A 17,031-nucleotide genomic window follows, 5' to 3' on the forward strand; every position below is an offset into this window, starting at 1 on the left:
GAAAATAGCAAACGCATGATCTTTCTATAAATACGAGCAAAGATTATTGTGCAATTATTTGCCTTCATGCTTCTCACAGATTTCTCTGCTGATCCTCAAAGATGTGACTTTGAGTTAGAGAGAGGTGTACCCTCGTATTTTACTGAGCAGAAAATCCCGGAAGGACGAAAAGTAAAGGTGATTTCTGCCTCATTATTCGGGCCCTTTTCTTAATGCCCCTGAAAAATACTGCAATTTGCAGCGAAAACTTAACGATTTACTGCCATATACGTGTTGTTGTGTGGTGTAATGTGTGTCTGTGTAATCTCCCTCACCATTCTCTCTTTCTAGGCCCAGTATACTATGTCTTATATAATGAGTTTTTGGCCCTTTGGACGCAATACATCACAACACACACATACACACGCATACATAGATAGCCTAATGATTGCTGTTCTTCCATCATAAGTCTTGTGTGTTGCGTGAGTGTACGTGAGTGTTTTTGTCTTACTTAGTATAACCGCACTGATTTCGAAAATCCTAAATGACGTTTTTTGTGTTGTCGTCAATGCCAGCCTGTCTCCTTCTTAGTTGAAGAGGATACGTTTTTCTACTACTTCCTTCTCTCTCTCCAAATTCTCGCCGTTTTACCACCATTTTCCCAATACACTATATATGACGAATGTTTATTCGATTACGACTGTTAGAAGACATGAAATCTCTCTAAGTTGTTCATGAAAACTACCATTGTATTTTAATGCTCGCACTCAACCTCTATTGATCACTACATTTTCACCGTTGACTTTATATACTATGGGATAAACAGATTTGATCAGTGTCCGCTTATGATTCTATTCAGGAGAGTTTATTTACTTGAAATGAGAAACCTTTGCATTACTCTTTCTATTTCGCAAGTCTGCTACCCAGCAGGCATTTGAACATTTCGCAACTAATGTAGAGTTTAGAAATGTTGTTTATAATTCCTGATTTAATGCTTAACTTTGAATGTTTCCTTCTTGTAAAATTCAGATGTACCAGTCCAAAGATATGAATAAGTTAAGATCCAGGTTCGGTGATTATGCGAATAAGGAGCCCAACGTAGGTCATATATCACCATGTGTATATATAAAAAACAAACTCTGTGTCGGGCCAATCACCATAATAATAACCATAACAACCTATTCGACATAACTATGGGATCATCTGATTCAGCTGAGGTCACTGACTTAGTTGGACTATATATACTTCACCAGCTCCATATACATTTCCTTAACATCAAGGGAGACCTATACAGAGATACGCTTTATTAGTTACCAAAAGCATACATAAATCTTCCTTACAAAGAACTAGAAATGATCTACATAAATTCTTCTCTAACCTTAACCTATCTATCACATTCGAAAACGCTCACAAAACTGCTAACTTTCTTGACGTAACTCTAAACTTATCAACCTCCCAATACTTCCCTTACCACAAACCTAACTAATATCGTAAATACCTTATAACATTCACTCCAATCACCACAAATCCACTTTCGATAACATAATCAAGGCCATCTCAACCCGCATATCCGACCTCTCTTCCACTCAGGAAATTTTCCATAATCACGCACCATATTACAATCAGGCACGCGCCGCAAATGGCGTTTCCCCAAAAATAGAATGCATAACACCAGGCTCCAACAATATATATCTCAAATCACATCTCAAACACGCACCAACCATCACAATCGCAACCAACCACACACTCCTCGATGGAACCCTTGAATGTGTTACACCTAGGCAATACATACATACATACATACATACATATATACATATACATATATGTATGTATGTATGTATGTATGTATGTATGTATGTATGCAAATATCACGTTATACGAGCGGTACAAACGCAGCTTCTTCGTAACTATTTCTCTATATCTGTTATTGCCATGTGATATACTTGAGTATTAAGTTTAGAAAGTTTCATGCTATATTAGATTTAACGTCCAGTGAAAAAAGTGTGAAACATATGAACTCTTTTGTTTTAGAAAATGAATTGTAAGGTCATTAGGCGTTTATCTCTTTGAAGTGTTTATTGGAGAAGTACTATTGTAGTAAGGGCGTGCCTTATCAGGTATTAACATATTATTGGAAGACAGAGTGGATATTCTTCTGTTAATATTGCCTACGAATTTCTAAAATATTGTTAGTTGCCGATAGTGGTATTGTCCTTCATCAATATAATAAAATTAATTTGTAGTGGGTTTGCTAAACGGTTAATATGATCAAGTTGTTACACCGTGTGTAACATGAAGAAAGTAAAGCGAAGTAAAATTCGCGGATATAATTAATTTAATGATGAAAGTAATAAGCGTGTGAATGAATCGTTTAGACACATACCTTCACATATATACGTAAACACATAAATGCATACAGGCGTACACTACAGATATTCACAGATATGTGTGTATGTGATATTTGTATGGGCGTATGTATCTGTGAATGTATGCATGTATCTAAGTAATTGTTTGTGCATATATATAAATGTATTTTTTTATTATGTGAGAGAGCAGTGCATGCCATCAAAGTGATACTGGGGTAAAATATACGAAACCCAGTATACACATCATGACGAACCGTCTGATATTATTATTATTATTATTATTATTATTATTATTATTATTATTATTATTATTATTATTATTATTATTATTATTGTTGTTGTTCAGTAGTTTTATTTTTATAACGTGCTTTCACTTCACTACCGAGCGCAGCTCTGTGCGCCTTGGGTATGTGCTGTGGTTTGCTCTGATGCTCTTATGTTTACTGTATTGAAAGGGTTTTGCGTAGAATGTGTGCAGTACACAGTAGTGCAATTTTCTGTATGTTATATATATTTGTAAGTCCTGGTGTTTTTTTTATGTATTTGTCTGAATATTTCTTTATTATACCTAAGGCACCCACTATGATAAGAATTGTTTCTGTTTTTAGATTCCACATTCGAGTTATCTCTATTTCCAGGTCTTTGTATTTTGAAAGTTTTTCCATTTCTTTTAGAGAAACGTTGTCATCTGCTGGTATTGATACATCAATTAGAAAGCATTTTTTTTCTTCATGATATTATTATTATTATTACTAGTATTATTATTATTATTATCATCATTATTATCATCATCATTATTATTATTATTATTATTATTATTATTATTATTATTATTATTATTATTATTATTGTTATTATCATCATCATCATCATCATCCTTATTATCATTATTATTATTGTTATTATTACTATTATTATTATAATTTTTATTATTAAATAATAACAACAATAATATAAGTGATCAGCAAACGTTAACGCAAATCTATAAAATTATAATTATCAATCATAATTGAGGGTACACGAAGTGCCTGCCGTGCTAGAAATAAGAGTCATAAAATACACCAATAAGCCACCATTTCACTGAAAGAACAATAGGTTGGCGAAAATCGAGGCGACGAGCAAAATTTAACTTACCAATGCGGCTGAAAGTCGCAAATGAGTGTCACAGAAAGTCCTATATCACGTGATTTCAAACTTTCTGATATTTCCCTTAGTTCTCATCAGTAGTTCTCGCTGATAGTCATGGGTGGAATTTATATTCGCTTAGTCATGTCTGTATCAAAATCGCTGAATGTCCAGCTCTAAATTCAAAAGATATCGGTGAATAACCATACATAAATAAATAACGATATTATTATTAATAATAAATAATATCAACAATAATATAAGTGGCCAACAAGCATTATATATATACGAGGTGTATTCAAAAAAATATTGAACGTTTGTGTATAAAAAGAAAACAATTTTGTACGTACCACGAATTTTATATAACTTCAAAATTCTCCACTTGGGTGTTCACAGCTGTGCTGTCGCTCTTATCAAAATTTCCCCCCGTGACTCAGCTTTCCTTTGGGTGTGGTTTTCAGATTGTGAAAAGGTCAGCAGTCGAACGCTGCCAAGTCAGAGGGTACGAGATCTATCGAAGAAGTTGTGTGCTGTTCTTGACGAGGAAAGCTTGGATTATGTGTGCAGAATTAGAGGGAGTATTTTTTTGTTGAAGTTGCCAATTCGTCGCCGCCTTACCTCCGGCCATTTTCAACACAGCTTCACGAACGTGACGTATAACCTCCAGGTAATATTCGTTATTAATATTGTTTGGTATTGCGGGGGCATATTACCGATGTTCAGTACTACGAAAGTCAATGAAACTGGTCAAAATGTTCTTCACATCGCAGTGAATTTGTCATGCATTTTGGTAGCTTATTGATCTGGGATGCTCACATTAGTAGGACTGGAACTTGGCGTAACCATAAACCCATGTCTCATCTCCTGGGACAATGGGCTTTATAAAATCTAGGCTGTTGTTTGTTCAGTTCAGCATGCTCTGAGCGATTTCCATGCAGAGTTGCTTCTGCTGCTCAACCTTCTCATTTCTTCGACATTTTGTCGTGCACAAATCTTACGTTAAAATGGAAGGTATAGATCCTGTGCATGTTTCCAGTGCGTGAGTAATTTCCTGGTTTGTCACACGACGGTCTTCCATGACTATTCGCCGAACCTTTGTAATCGGCTCCTTGTTTCGACTCGTGGATGGCCTGCCTCAGTGTACCTCACGTTCCACTGAAGTGTGATCATTTCTGAAGTGGTTACACCACTCCTTGATCTAATTTTTGCTCCCGGCATCATCACGATAGATGGTTTGAGCTTCTATACCACCAAACGTTTCGCAAAACTTGATAAAATATCTCTGCTCGATGTCTTCGGTCATCCTGCCTGAAAACGAAAAATAGGTGAGTGCGCACTACAGGTCTGTACTCTAGACATAACAGCCTAGAACTGACGCAGTGTACCAGAACAAAGATTCTCTCACATGCTCAGGAAGAGTGGTATCACTCTCCATCCGAAGGATTTTGCCCATGCGGTATTAGTTTTGACTGGAAAAAAATAAAGTCGGATAGATACCTTTTTGAACATATTTAATACAAGTAATGTTTTAAGTACAGGTTGGATTGAATCCACTATCCAGGCTTGCAATGTGGTTTAAGAATGCCTCAATATCTGCATCTATACGATTAATATTACACATTTCATATGATGTCACGTGTGTATGAAGGCATTTATAACTATGTAGTAGAATGTCTTATGTTTCAGGTTTTATTTCTAACATCCTCTTGAAATTTAACTTGAAATAACTTTTAATTTCCTCAGGTAATTTTCGAAAATGCTGCCTAGCACATTAAGACAATTATTATATACATGACTAGAGATATATTACGGTAGATATGTACGTATGTATGCGAAAATAGGTAAACATATGTTTATGCACGTGCATTAGCACGCAGACTCTTTCTGACACAAAAGGATATTGAATTATCTATGCAATACTTTTTAGTGGCAAAGTACACACAATAAATCAACTGACAAATACAATACACAAAAATGAATGATAAAAGTAAGAAACCTTTAACCGTTAACCAATTTCAAATCTGGGGATGATGATTTTACAAGTTACACCGAAATTCCTATGTGGCTCTGCGGTGTGAAATGAAAGCGCGATATCTAACACGTAACCTGTCATTTCATTCAGAAGGCGAGACCGGGAATATCTTGGAAGTTTAAAGGAATTAAGAACTGTATTGTTCAAAACGACTAATAAGCAGATAGGAGACAACTTTTTGCGGTTGTGACTTCGTTATAAGAGATTAGAAAGAATATGTTACATACACACAGGCACGCAACACATACATATATGCAGAGAGAGAGGGGGAAGAGAGGGAGGAAAAGAGGTAGAGACGGGAGAGATAATGAGAGACAGAAAGTGACATGGAAAAATAAAGCCTATTCCCTCTATACATATACATATATATATATATGTATATATATATATATATATATATATATATATATATATATATATATATATATATATATATATATATATATATATATATATATATATATATATATATATATATATATATATATATATATATATATATATATGATTGAAAACATTGGAGTTAACAAGATGGAGTACTGTTGGAGATTTATTTTTTTTAATTACTACAAATGTTTCCACGCAACGTAGTTCTCCAAGCTAACTTAACTTTATGAGGTGAGACACCCTTCGGTCATGAATGGCCATGGGATTGCACCTAGAAAGTTACCCTCCGAGGCACAAGTCCGGGCAAGGTTGTTTTATGGAAGACCAGCAGTCGCCTGTGCATACCACCCACCGATGTTATCCAAGGAAAAGGCGAAGGCTGATAGAGCTTGTCACCACTGACGTCGCAACTCATTTCTACAGCTGAGTGAACTGAAGCAACGTGAAATAAATTGTCTCCCTCAAGAGCACAGCTCGCAGTCCGTTCCGGGAATAGAACTCGCAACCTCACGATCATAAGCGCAACGCTCTAAACACTGAGCCATGCATTGCGATGCATCACAAGAAATGCACATTATATATTAACACGTGCAAACACGCACACTCAGACATAAATATAAACAAATAGGCATGTATGTATATGCATGTATATCTTAATAGGCGAGGTTAATATTTGCAAGATATATAAGTCTCTAAACTTGGAACCCAACAGTTGACTCCCAACATTTCACTATTCTGATGCTGTCCATCTCGTCTATCATGTATCCATTTTACGCAAGGGAAGAGACGAGAGGAAGAAATTATTATCATTAATGTTATTACTGTCGTTGACATGGTTGTTATTTACTTATTTATTATTATTATTATTATTATTATTATGATTATTATTATTATCATCGTTGCTGTTGTTGCTTTTGTTGATGTTGTTGCTGTTGTTATTTTTATTACTATTGTTATTATTGTACTTGTATTTGGTATTGTTGTTTTCGTTGTTGTAATATGAAGCTTATGCTAGTCATTTCCATCTTTTTTTTTTTTTGCTGTTGTTGCTTTTTTCATCTTCAACACCACTGTCATTATTCCGCTTTTTTTTTATTATCATCAATTCTCTGTGATCATTATCATCGTCCTTAGTGCTTTGTAATGAGTCCTTTTTTCGTTACTTTAATACTTTTTTGTTATTCTTCAGTTAGTGTTGTTATCAATAGCCATTCATAACACGTGATAGGTAGCAACTCTTATCAGTGTCCTTTCTTTTTTTTTTCTTTTTTCATTCTGGTAAAAGTTATTATTTTTTTTGTTTGTTTTTGTTTTAGCTTTATTTTATGTGTTTGAGAGTATCATACCCTCTCGCAGATTCTCTGCAAATAAAATAATAAATTGACGCCTTTTGTGTCAGTATAGTAATGGACAAAAAAGTATAAAATGAAAGAAATAAATGAAAGTGAAGTGACAACTGACTCTGCACTGAAACTCGCGAATGTAGCTGACCAATCAAAGGATGAGAATGGGAATTAGACCTCAGACATTTGGCCTTAGTAATCAATAATGTGAAGGACACATTTTCATATTTTATTATATTTTGTATATTATATCTATTTATATCTTTATTTCTTTTTGTTGAGTCTCAATGTTTTTTTTTCTCTTCTGATGAATGACGTTTGATGGATATTCTATGGAGATAGCATTCTGGTGGAAAAGAAAAGAAAACGAAAAGCTGAAAGAGCAGCTGCAGCAAAAGCAGCAGCAGTAATATCACCTAGTAACACTAAAGGAAAACAAATGATGCATTCGATAAGTTTTATTCATTGAGCAGTGTTGTTTTTAACAAAGCAACTAGTCACTTTTATATTATATTTATGTGTATTTCTTCACTTAATACTATCACAATCTTCCTCCGCAGAGGAAATCGCTGCCAATATTAACATTAACGCCATTAACATTATCAATACAAACACAACCACTGTCAAGTTTCATCGATATGAAAAAAGCTTCTACGAGGAAGCTCTAACAGTTAGAAATAGCAACCCTCTTAAACCAAACAGCTGTGTTGAGAAATGGAGTGACTGATTGGATAATGCAGACCTAAATGTACAATCTCTGAATAAAAGATGGATTAGTCACACCTAATGGGTCTTTGACTGTAGGTCTGCAAAGTTAAGGTCGACATAATGCTAAAAAACAACAAAAGTAACAAAAATAACAACACTACCGATGGCTAGCCACTTCATCGTATATTTTTCTGTTATGAATACTTCAAAGGTTACTAAGATTTTAGCAATGAAACACTTCCATTGTTTTAATATATTTTTATTGCAGAAATTTTCTGTTTAATATATAGAGGTGGCAGGGACAGTTCATGCATAATTAGGGAGGCGATTGCTATATTATGTTACATGATTAATTACGGTACCACAAGCGAAAGTGTTCAATGCTGTGAAGAGTAGAAGAGGGAATACAACTATGTGCATCAAACCTACTAGTGACATAACCAACAACACTACAGCAAGAATTAGAATCGAAAATGATAACTATACTAGATGGAATACAAAAAAAGCATGACCATAGTCAAAGAATGCCACCACCTTCTTCGTGACCACAAAAATCTGAACCCGAAGACATTGTATAGAATTAGCAATTCATCACACTCTACCATTCTTGTGTATAAGAAAACAAATAACATCTATACATACATATACATGTATATATATATATATATATATATATATATATATATATATATATATATATATATATATATAAACATGTATACAACCTATATATATATATATATGTATGTATGTATATATATATGTATGTATGCATATATATATATATATATATATATATATATATATATATACATATATATATATATATACACACATATATGTATATATGTATATATATATATATATATATATATATATATATATATATATATATATATATATATATATATATATATATGTATGTATGTATGTATGTATGTATGTATGCATGCATAATTTATAAAACTAAATTTGAGATAAAGATATTATCTTGATAGTAATTACAATTTCAGTGTACTTAGTTTTAATATAAATTATCTGTCTATAAATAGTATCTGGTAATATTTAGGCTTTGCATTGTTTACAATGTTTATATTGACCGCATATTTACGCAACACTATTATATGACGATTAACTACCAGTTTTAATACGTCATATTTTTTTATTGTCTTCAGTATTTTTAATAAACACATGAACCCTCTGCCGCACTATCTTTCTGTACTCATTTTCTCTTTCTCTCCCTTTAATCTCTCTCTCTCTCTCTCTTTCTCTCTCTCTTTCTCTCTCTCTCTCTCTCTCGCATCATAACATCTATTTCGCCCTAACTACCACACCAACATCAATAAAATCCATCATATATTACATATGCATGTGCACAAATATATCAAACGTATTTATTCATATGTGTATATATATGAAAATAACGGATTTCTTAAATAACACGCACATTTTAAAATGAGTCTTTCGTAGGTCAACGAACACAAAGAAATGTAACTCCCTTTCAGGAAAATTCTTCCCAGATGAAATACCTACTTAACCAGCTTCAATATAAAAATTTGAATTAATTTAATTCAATTTCTGTAATTGAAATAACTGGATATGTAAACGGCTGTAGGACAGGAATTTCCTCATATGGAATAAACTGATGTCTGCATGTCAATTTCTCAATTTTCTCGCTTTTCTCAGTCATAGATATTTCAAATACTTATATATATATATATATATATCAATGTATAACTAATATATTTAGTTTTCACTGAACACTGGTATAAACTGGAGAACTAGGATGCTAGCATCTCGTAAAGTCCTTGACACAGTTATACACATATATACATACACACATGTGTACATACACACACACACACACACACACACACACATACATGCACGCACATATCAGTTCACGAGAAACGTTTTGTATATGCAAATAAAGCACCTATTGTATTATGCCCGCCACCGATTAGTGATGTTCACTAGTGTGCCAGCTTTTCGGCGTTTTAGCAAGTTGTGTCGATATAATGTAGGATAAATATAATAACAATAATCCTTGGATGAAATTTATTAACGTTTAATGCATAGCTACGCGCTGTTACCACAAATCACGAGTCTTAAGATCGCAGTGCATATTCCTGAGATGATTACAGTGTAGACCGTAGTATCCATTGATTCATTTCTTCAGCCTAAAAAAATGCTGCACCATTTAACGGAACATCACGAGTATTCAACCTGTGCCAAGAAGGGATCCTAGAAGTAATTACATCCAGTGAACATGTAATAAATAGGTACTCTGATGTCATCGTATCATGTAACCATAAAAACAGAAATATTATTTCTGGAGTTTGAAATATATATTTTGAAACGAAATAACACGTTAATAGAATAGCGAAGGGGCCCAAACAAAGAAACAAACCAACCAACAGAAACAATGATAAGGTTAAAGATTACGATTAGAAAGTAGCATTTATGAATTGACTTCAGAAACCCTAGCAGTGCTCAATGACCTGTTGAGACGAAAATTATTGAAGATAGCCATGCCTTAAATGAAATCAAACAGAATAATTTATTACTCATCCTTGATATCTGCTGAATGAATTGCAAGATAAAACAACCACCACAATACACACCTCCATCCCCATATAACTACCATTCTTTCTTCTATTTCCATCGTATCCCCTCCTCTTCACAAAAAAAAAACATGCAGAAATAGTCCCAGAACTCGCTTGACTTTTCTGTTGTATATCAACTAATGCTATATCGCCTGAAGAAAAGAATCAATGATGATAATCAACTGGATGCCCACGGATATTACAGACTAACATGTAATCATCTAAGGAATGCAGGCGGTGAATTTAAGAGTCATGTGATGTGTAGAAATGTTCCTAGCGATGCATTAAACATTAATACATTCCATCCAAGAATTATTGTTATTATCATCATCATCGTCATCATCATCATCATCATCATCATCATCATCATTATTATTATTATTATTATTATTATTATTATTATTATTATTATTATTATTATTATTATTATTATCGTTATTATCATCATTATTACTATTATTAATTAGTAGTCTTATTTTCATTACGTGCTTTCACTACCTAGCGCATATCTGTGTGCCTTAGGTATGTGCTGTGGTTTGCTGTGAGGCTCTTATGGTTACTGTATTGAAAGTATTTTGCGTAGGATGTGTGGAGTTTCTGTTAGTGCTATTTTCTATATGCTATATTTATATATTTGTTAGCCCTGGTGTTTTTGTTATGTATTTGTCTGAATATCTTTTTTCGTATCTAATGCGCCCAATATGATAGGAATTATTTCTGTTTTTAGACTCTACACTCGAGTTACCTTTATTTCCAGGTCTTTCTATTTTGAAAGTTTCTCCATTTCTTTTAAAGAAAATTTGCCATCTGTTGGTATTGATACATGAATTAGAAAGCATTTTTTCTTCGTGATCTCTGACAGCTATATCTGGCTTATTGACCTTATTTTCTCTATCTGTGTGTATTGGCATATCCCAGAGTATGGTTGCTTTCTCGTTTTCTGTGACCTTTTCTGGCGTGTGCCTATACCATCTTTTTACTGTTTTTATTCAATAGTGTTGGCATAGATTCCAGTGTATTCAGGTTTCAACTCACTGTCTGTGAATATGTCCCTTCTTAGCCAGGACTAGGCAGCCAGCGACAATATGATTTATTGTTTCTCGTCCATCTCCACATATTCTGCAGTTACTTGTGTCTTTTCATTATATGTTTTTGGTAATTTCTGGTGGGGAGGCTTTGGTCTTGTGCTGCAATTAAAAGTCCTTCGGTCTCTGTTATGTGTCCTGAGTTTCTCAGGCATTGCCGGGATTTTGCTTTTCTATTTCTTTTGCGTTTTGTCCAGCCCAGTATTTGCCATGAAGGGGCTTTTTTTGCTATCGTTTTATCATGATCCATTGCTGTTCCAGTCTTAGTTTGGATTTCATTTGTTTTACAGTTTTTGTTATTTCTTCTTTTTCTTCATAGTTGTTAGGTAGTATGACTTCTTGTTTGTTTCATTATAAATTTATCTCAGCTGCCTTAGTACCGGGCATACTCTGGAGGCCAAGAATAACAAGAGCACTTTGTTTTGCTATTCATGCTAAAATTATCACCAAATTTATTCCCTTTTATATGGAGAGTGCTTTCCGTAGGATATGGGCGGTACCAATCAAGGTTATATTTTGTAGTTCACTGAGATTGGAGTTACCAGGGGGTTGCTTAATATACTACTCAGCTCCCTTTTTTATCATTCCCAATGCACCAATTACTACTGGTATTAACGTAGTACTAAGCTTCCACATTTTTCTGATTTCACTTTGCAGATCTTTATGAGAAAGCTTTGCGTATTGTTTTCTTGGGACATTTTGATCTTGTGGGACAGACACATCTATAAACGGATAAGTTACTCTGTTGTAATCCTTGATCACAATTTCTGGTCGATTTGAGTCAATTTTTTTGTCTGTTTGTATTGGGAAGTTCCAAAGGATACTGACGCCCTCGCCATTTGCTACATCCTCTGGATGGTGGCAGTACCACTTATTGTGGGATTTATTTTACAAGTATTCTAGTGGATGTACTGCCCTAGTCATTCATGTCTTATGAGGTACTCTTTTTCAGGGAGGACTGGGCAGCCAGAAACAACATGATCAATTGTCTCTGTGAAATTTCCGCAAAGTCTGCACGAGGAGTCAGATCCGTCTTTAAGGACCTTTGCTTGGTAGTTTCTGGCAGGTAAGCTCTGCTCTTGCACTGCAATAACAAAACTTTGTTTTCCCTTCCAGGTCTGTGCCTTGTAGCCATCGGTGTGATAGATGTTTATCAATATCTGAGTTGGACGGGCGGCAAGGGTATTTTCCATGCTGGAGTTTGCCTTTCCACTTGTCTTTGATATGATTCATGCAAGCCTTCTTTGCTTTTTGTTTGATGATTCTTTTTGCATCAGTGATAGGTTTTTCACTATTTCGATCTAGTTAGTCTTTCTGATTGTTAATTTGTAAATCAAGAGAAGCAATGGTAGGTCTGTCAGTATTTGGGTTACTTTGCTCATTCTTGTTGTTAACTTGTAGACCAAGAAACTTTTAAAATTTTTGACTAAACTTCATGATTGAAGCTTACTTGGAATTTTCATGCTTTAGAGCAGTTCTTAAGAGCACATCACTTGTATTAAGGTACGTTTCAAAGTCTATTCTTGCAGATTTCAAGAATTCTTCGAGCTTTATCAGGCTTTCTCTACCTACTTTCTTGTGTGATAAATCCTGTCAACATCTGATTTTGGATGGTGCATTCGGTACCTTGCAAGGATTTTATGGATCTTTCCATCCATATTCTGCGTATCAGTGAGACTCGACTTAAGGATGCCAAAGCTATATGCGGTTACTGGTATGGCCAAAGAATTGATCGCATTAATTCTGTTAACAGCATTTAATCCTGAGTTTAGGACCATTCTTACCCCTCCGTTGCATTCCTTGCGAATTTTCTCTTTCATTTTAGAGTGTTGGATACCATCACCTTCATTTGTTCCCAGATATTTGTATACTTCAGATTAATCTAGATTTCGAACAGCTGTGGTAGTATCAAGTTCTATATTTTCTGCCTTTATGAACTTCTCAGCCTTGAAAGTAGCCTTTTACACATTCATGAAGTATGAATTCCAAACCTATATCAGAGCTGAACTATTTGACACTATTCAGAAGCTCTTCTAATTCTTTGTCGTATTTGGCAAACAGCTTTAGATCATCCAGAAGGAGTAGCAGATTACCTTTCTGTTAAGAACATTATACACTCTCTTAGCATTATTCAGTTTCGTGTACAATGGGAAGAGAGCGAGGCAGAATGATAATGATGATAATGAGTCAACTTGAAAGATACCACAGGTGATATTGATGTCTGGTGAGGTGGTATATATATCCTTGTGTATGGTTGAAAATGAGGGTGGTTCTCCACGATTTCATGACTACTTTTAAAATGTTCACAATTGTTGAAGCTACCTTATAAATTTCCAGGGCTTTGATGTTCAATACATGGGAGACGCTGTCAGAAGCCTTCTTGTAATTTATTGAAGCGGTGTTAAAGTTTCTGCGTTTGGATTTGCAATTTTCAATGACCATTTTATCAATCAGTGATTGGTCCATACATCCATATGAGCTCCTTTTACATCCGTTTTGTACAATTGGGAATAACTTGCTGTTGCCCAAGAATTCATATGCTCTATTCGCTATTATAGATGTTAACAGTTTATATACGGTGGTAAGACATGTTATGGGTGAGTATTTTGTGGGGTTAGTAGTTTCTTTTGTTTGTGGTAAGAGATGTGTAATCCCTTAGGTAAGCCACTTTGGGGATTTAGCAAGGTTGGACATGACTTCATTGAGTGATACGGCTAAATTGTGGTGAGTGTTAATTAAAGAGTTTAGCCAGAAATTTGGAATCTTACCAATACCTGAAGATTTCCATTTTATTCACTTGGCGAGCGCTGCTTTCACTTCTTCCGTTGTTATATCCTGCCATTCTTGATATTTTAGGTGGGTATTGACCTCTTCAATGTCTCTGAACGAACGTGCATTCTGATTAAACGCCTTTGGATTAGTCCAAATGTCTTTCACAATATTTTAAGTTTGCTACTGGAGAGGGGAAGCTTTCACTATAATGGTATTTCCCCCAGTTCCCTGTAGAATTCTTTTGCGTTCTCCTTGAAGAATATGTTTTGTCTATGGAATGCTGAGCGTTTTTTGTATCTTGGCAGTCGTTTGGCTTTTAAGTATAGCTTTTGTTTGAGGATTTCAATCTGTGTATCCTTTGTTTTCTTGTAAAGGTCATGTTTAGCAATTATTCTTATTAGTTTGTTGGATGTAATAGTTTTCCCTTTGCTCGCTTCAAGTAGAAAAGATTTATCTACTCTTAGTTGGATTATTTGCCGGTTTATTCTTTCCATCCATGCATGATGTTTCTATACATTCCTCTTTTTTGTGTATCCTTAATTTTAATACCGCATCTCTGAGTTGCAACATAAGCAGCTGAGTAAATGATTTCATCAATCACTTCGAGAGCATTTTCTCTACTATTCTCAAGTTGTATCAGCTTCCCAAGTGATTGATCAACTTCTTTGATTACTTGTCTGTTCTTATTAGTATTAATAATTTCAGGAAGTGGGGCTCTTTCGTGGAAAGGTTGATATAGTTTTATTAGATATTGTTCTAGTATTCCATCTAAAAGTTCATTGTTATTATTATTATTATTATTATTATTATTATTATTATTATTATTATTATTATTACTAATAATAGCAATAATAATAATAATAATAATAATAATAATAATAATAATAATAATAATAATAATCTGAATTCTTTAAATGAAATTATGAAAAAAGCAGTGGAAAAAAGTACCTGGAATAGCCCTGTGATATCCTTTTCAGTTATTACAAAAGCTAACCTGAGACATCAAAGCCCAAACTCCAAAGACTGCCTTGCTGTCAGCCCCAATGAATTTCATGGAAAAACATTCCAGCAGGCTTTTAAAAGAAAAAAAAAAGACATCAGTTTGCAATGGAGCTGACCACACGAAATGCGAATGCTAAAATTGATGCAAATATCAGAAAGAGAAATTATGAAAGGCTGGTTGAAGTCATGCAAGAAAGACTGCCAAATACTGATAGATCAAAAGTAGATGACCTCATTAGAGAAGAAAGTTGTCATAAAAATGGGCTTGGTGGTTTGACTATCAGAGAAATTGTTCTAAAAGCAAAGTCAATACTTCAAGAGAAAAATAAGATATTTGCAAATGTGGTTAACACTGATTGCCTATGTGCCTTATGTGTTGAAGAAGTGAAGTTGAAAGCTCAGAAGCAGCTGTACTGTGGCCATAATTTCCATGATGAGTGCATCATGGCTTGGGTGCATCGGTATGAAAGATCTTGTCCGACTTGTGGACAGTTTGTATTGTTTCCTGAAGAATTTCCTAAACTTTTTTGAGTTTACATTATTTACATTATTTACAATTCACGGATATTTGTCCTCATCTTGTTGGTTGTTGACACAACGTTTCGGTTGATATACACTCCAGCCTTCATCAGGTGTCTTGGGGGGAAATTTCAAACCCGGGTTCTCATTCCTAAAGTATTTTTCGATGTTGTTATTATTATTATTATTATTATTGTTCAGTAGTTTTATTTTTATAACGTGCTTTCACTTCACTACCGAGCGCAGCTCTGTGCGCCTTGGGTATGTGCTGTGGTTTGCTGTGGTGCTCTTATGTTTACTGTATTGAAAGTGCTTTGCGTAGAATGTGTGTAGTACCCAGTAGTGCAATTTTCTGTATGTTATATTTATTATTATTATTATTATTATTATTATTATTATTATTATTATTATTATTATTCAATTCACTGCCTGGAATCGAACTCGGAATCTTGGGGCTACTAGCCCGTTCTCTTAACCATTACGCCATATATAGAACTGTTTGTTGAGTTTGTTTTGTAAGCTGTACGCTGCTTGTGGGCAGGCTTTACTTCACATTAATCTAGAGGCTTTATCTTGCTTATACTTTAAAACGGTATTGTTCCTGTTGAGTACGATATTTTAACACCATAACTCGCTTGCTCCCTTTTGCTATCTCTGTTTCAGTGTCTTCGACAATTATTACTCGAGCTGAAACTGTTACATTAGCAACTTAATATAAGACTAATTCTTGGTAGTCTTAAGTTTTGCTTTATAATTCCATCTGAGCGTTTTGTTTTTGGGCTTTTTTCTCTCAGCTGAAAGACGAGAGCGCCACTGCCTGTACTTGTTATTTCTCAAACATTTTCTCTTTATCATTGTTATTTTTCAATGATAGTTAAGCTTTCAGCTAAAGGTTAGCTGAATGTAGTTATCGAAAAGTTTTGGCTTGCTACCAACTAGATATTTATAACTTTCTCCTCCTTTCAATGATTTTAATGTCTGACCATCTGGTAATTGGATGTCTCCGCATTTCACTACCTGTCACCTTCTCATGACTATTATTATTATTATTATTATTATTATTATTATTATTATTATTATTATTATTATTATTATTATTATTAT

The 17,031-nt window shown here is 34.2% G+C and overlaps 1 protein-coding gene across 1 annotated transcript; it reads left to right on the top strand.

Annotated features, from left to right (window-relative positions):
• Positions 1 to 15,513: 15,513 nt before the first annotated feature.
• LOC106867417 (E3 ubiquitin-protein ligase TTC3) lies at positions 15,514 to 15,939 on the top strand. The gene has a single exon (XM_014912286.1). The coding sequence runs from the start codon at positions 15,514 to 15,516 to the stop codon at positions 15,937 to 15,939; it is 426 nt and encodes a 141-aa protein (XP_014767772.1).
• Positions 15,940 to 17,031: the final 1,092 nt, after the last annotated feature.

The sequence above is a fragment of the Octopus bimaculoides genome, chromosome 8, assembly GCF_046866305.1.
Source record: "Octopus bimaculoides isolate indiv1 chromosome 8, ASM4686630v1, whole genome shotgun sequence".
Lineage (NCBI taxonomy): Eukaryota > Metazoa > Mollusca > Cephalopoda > Octopoda > Octopodidae > Octopus > Octopus bimaculoides.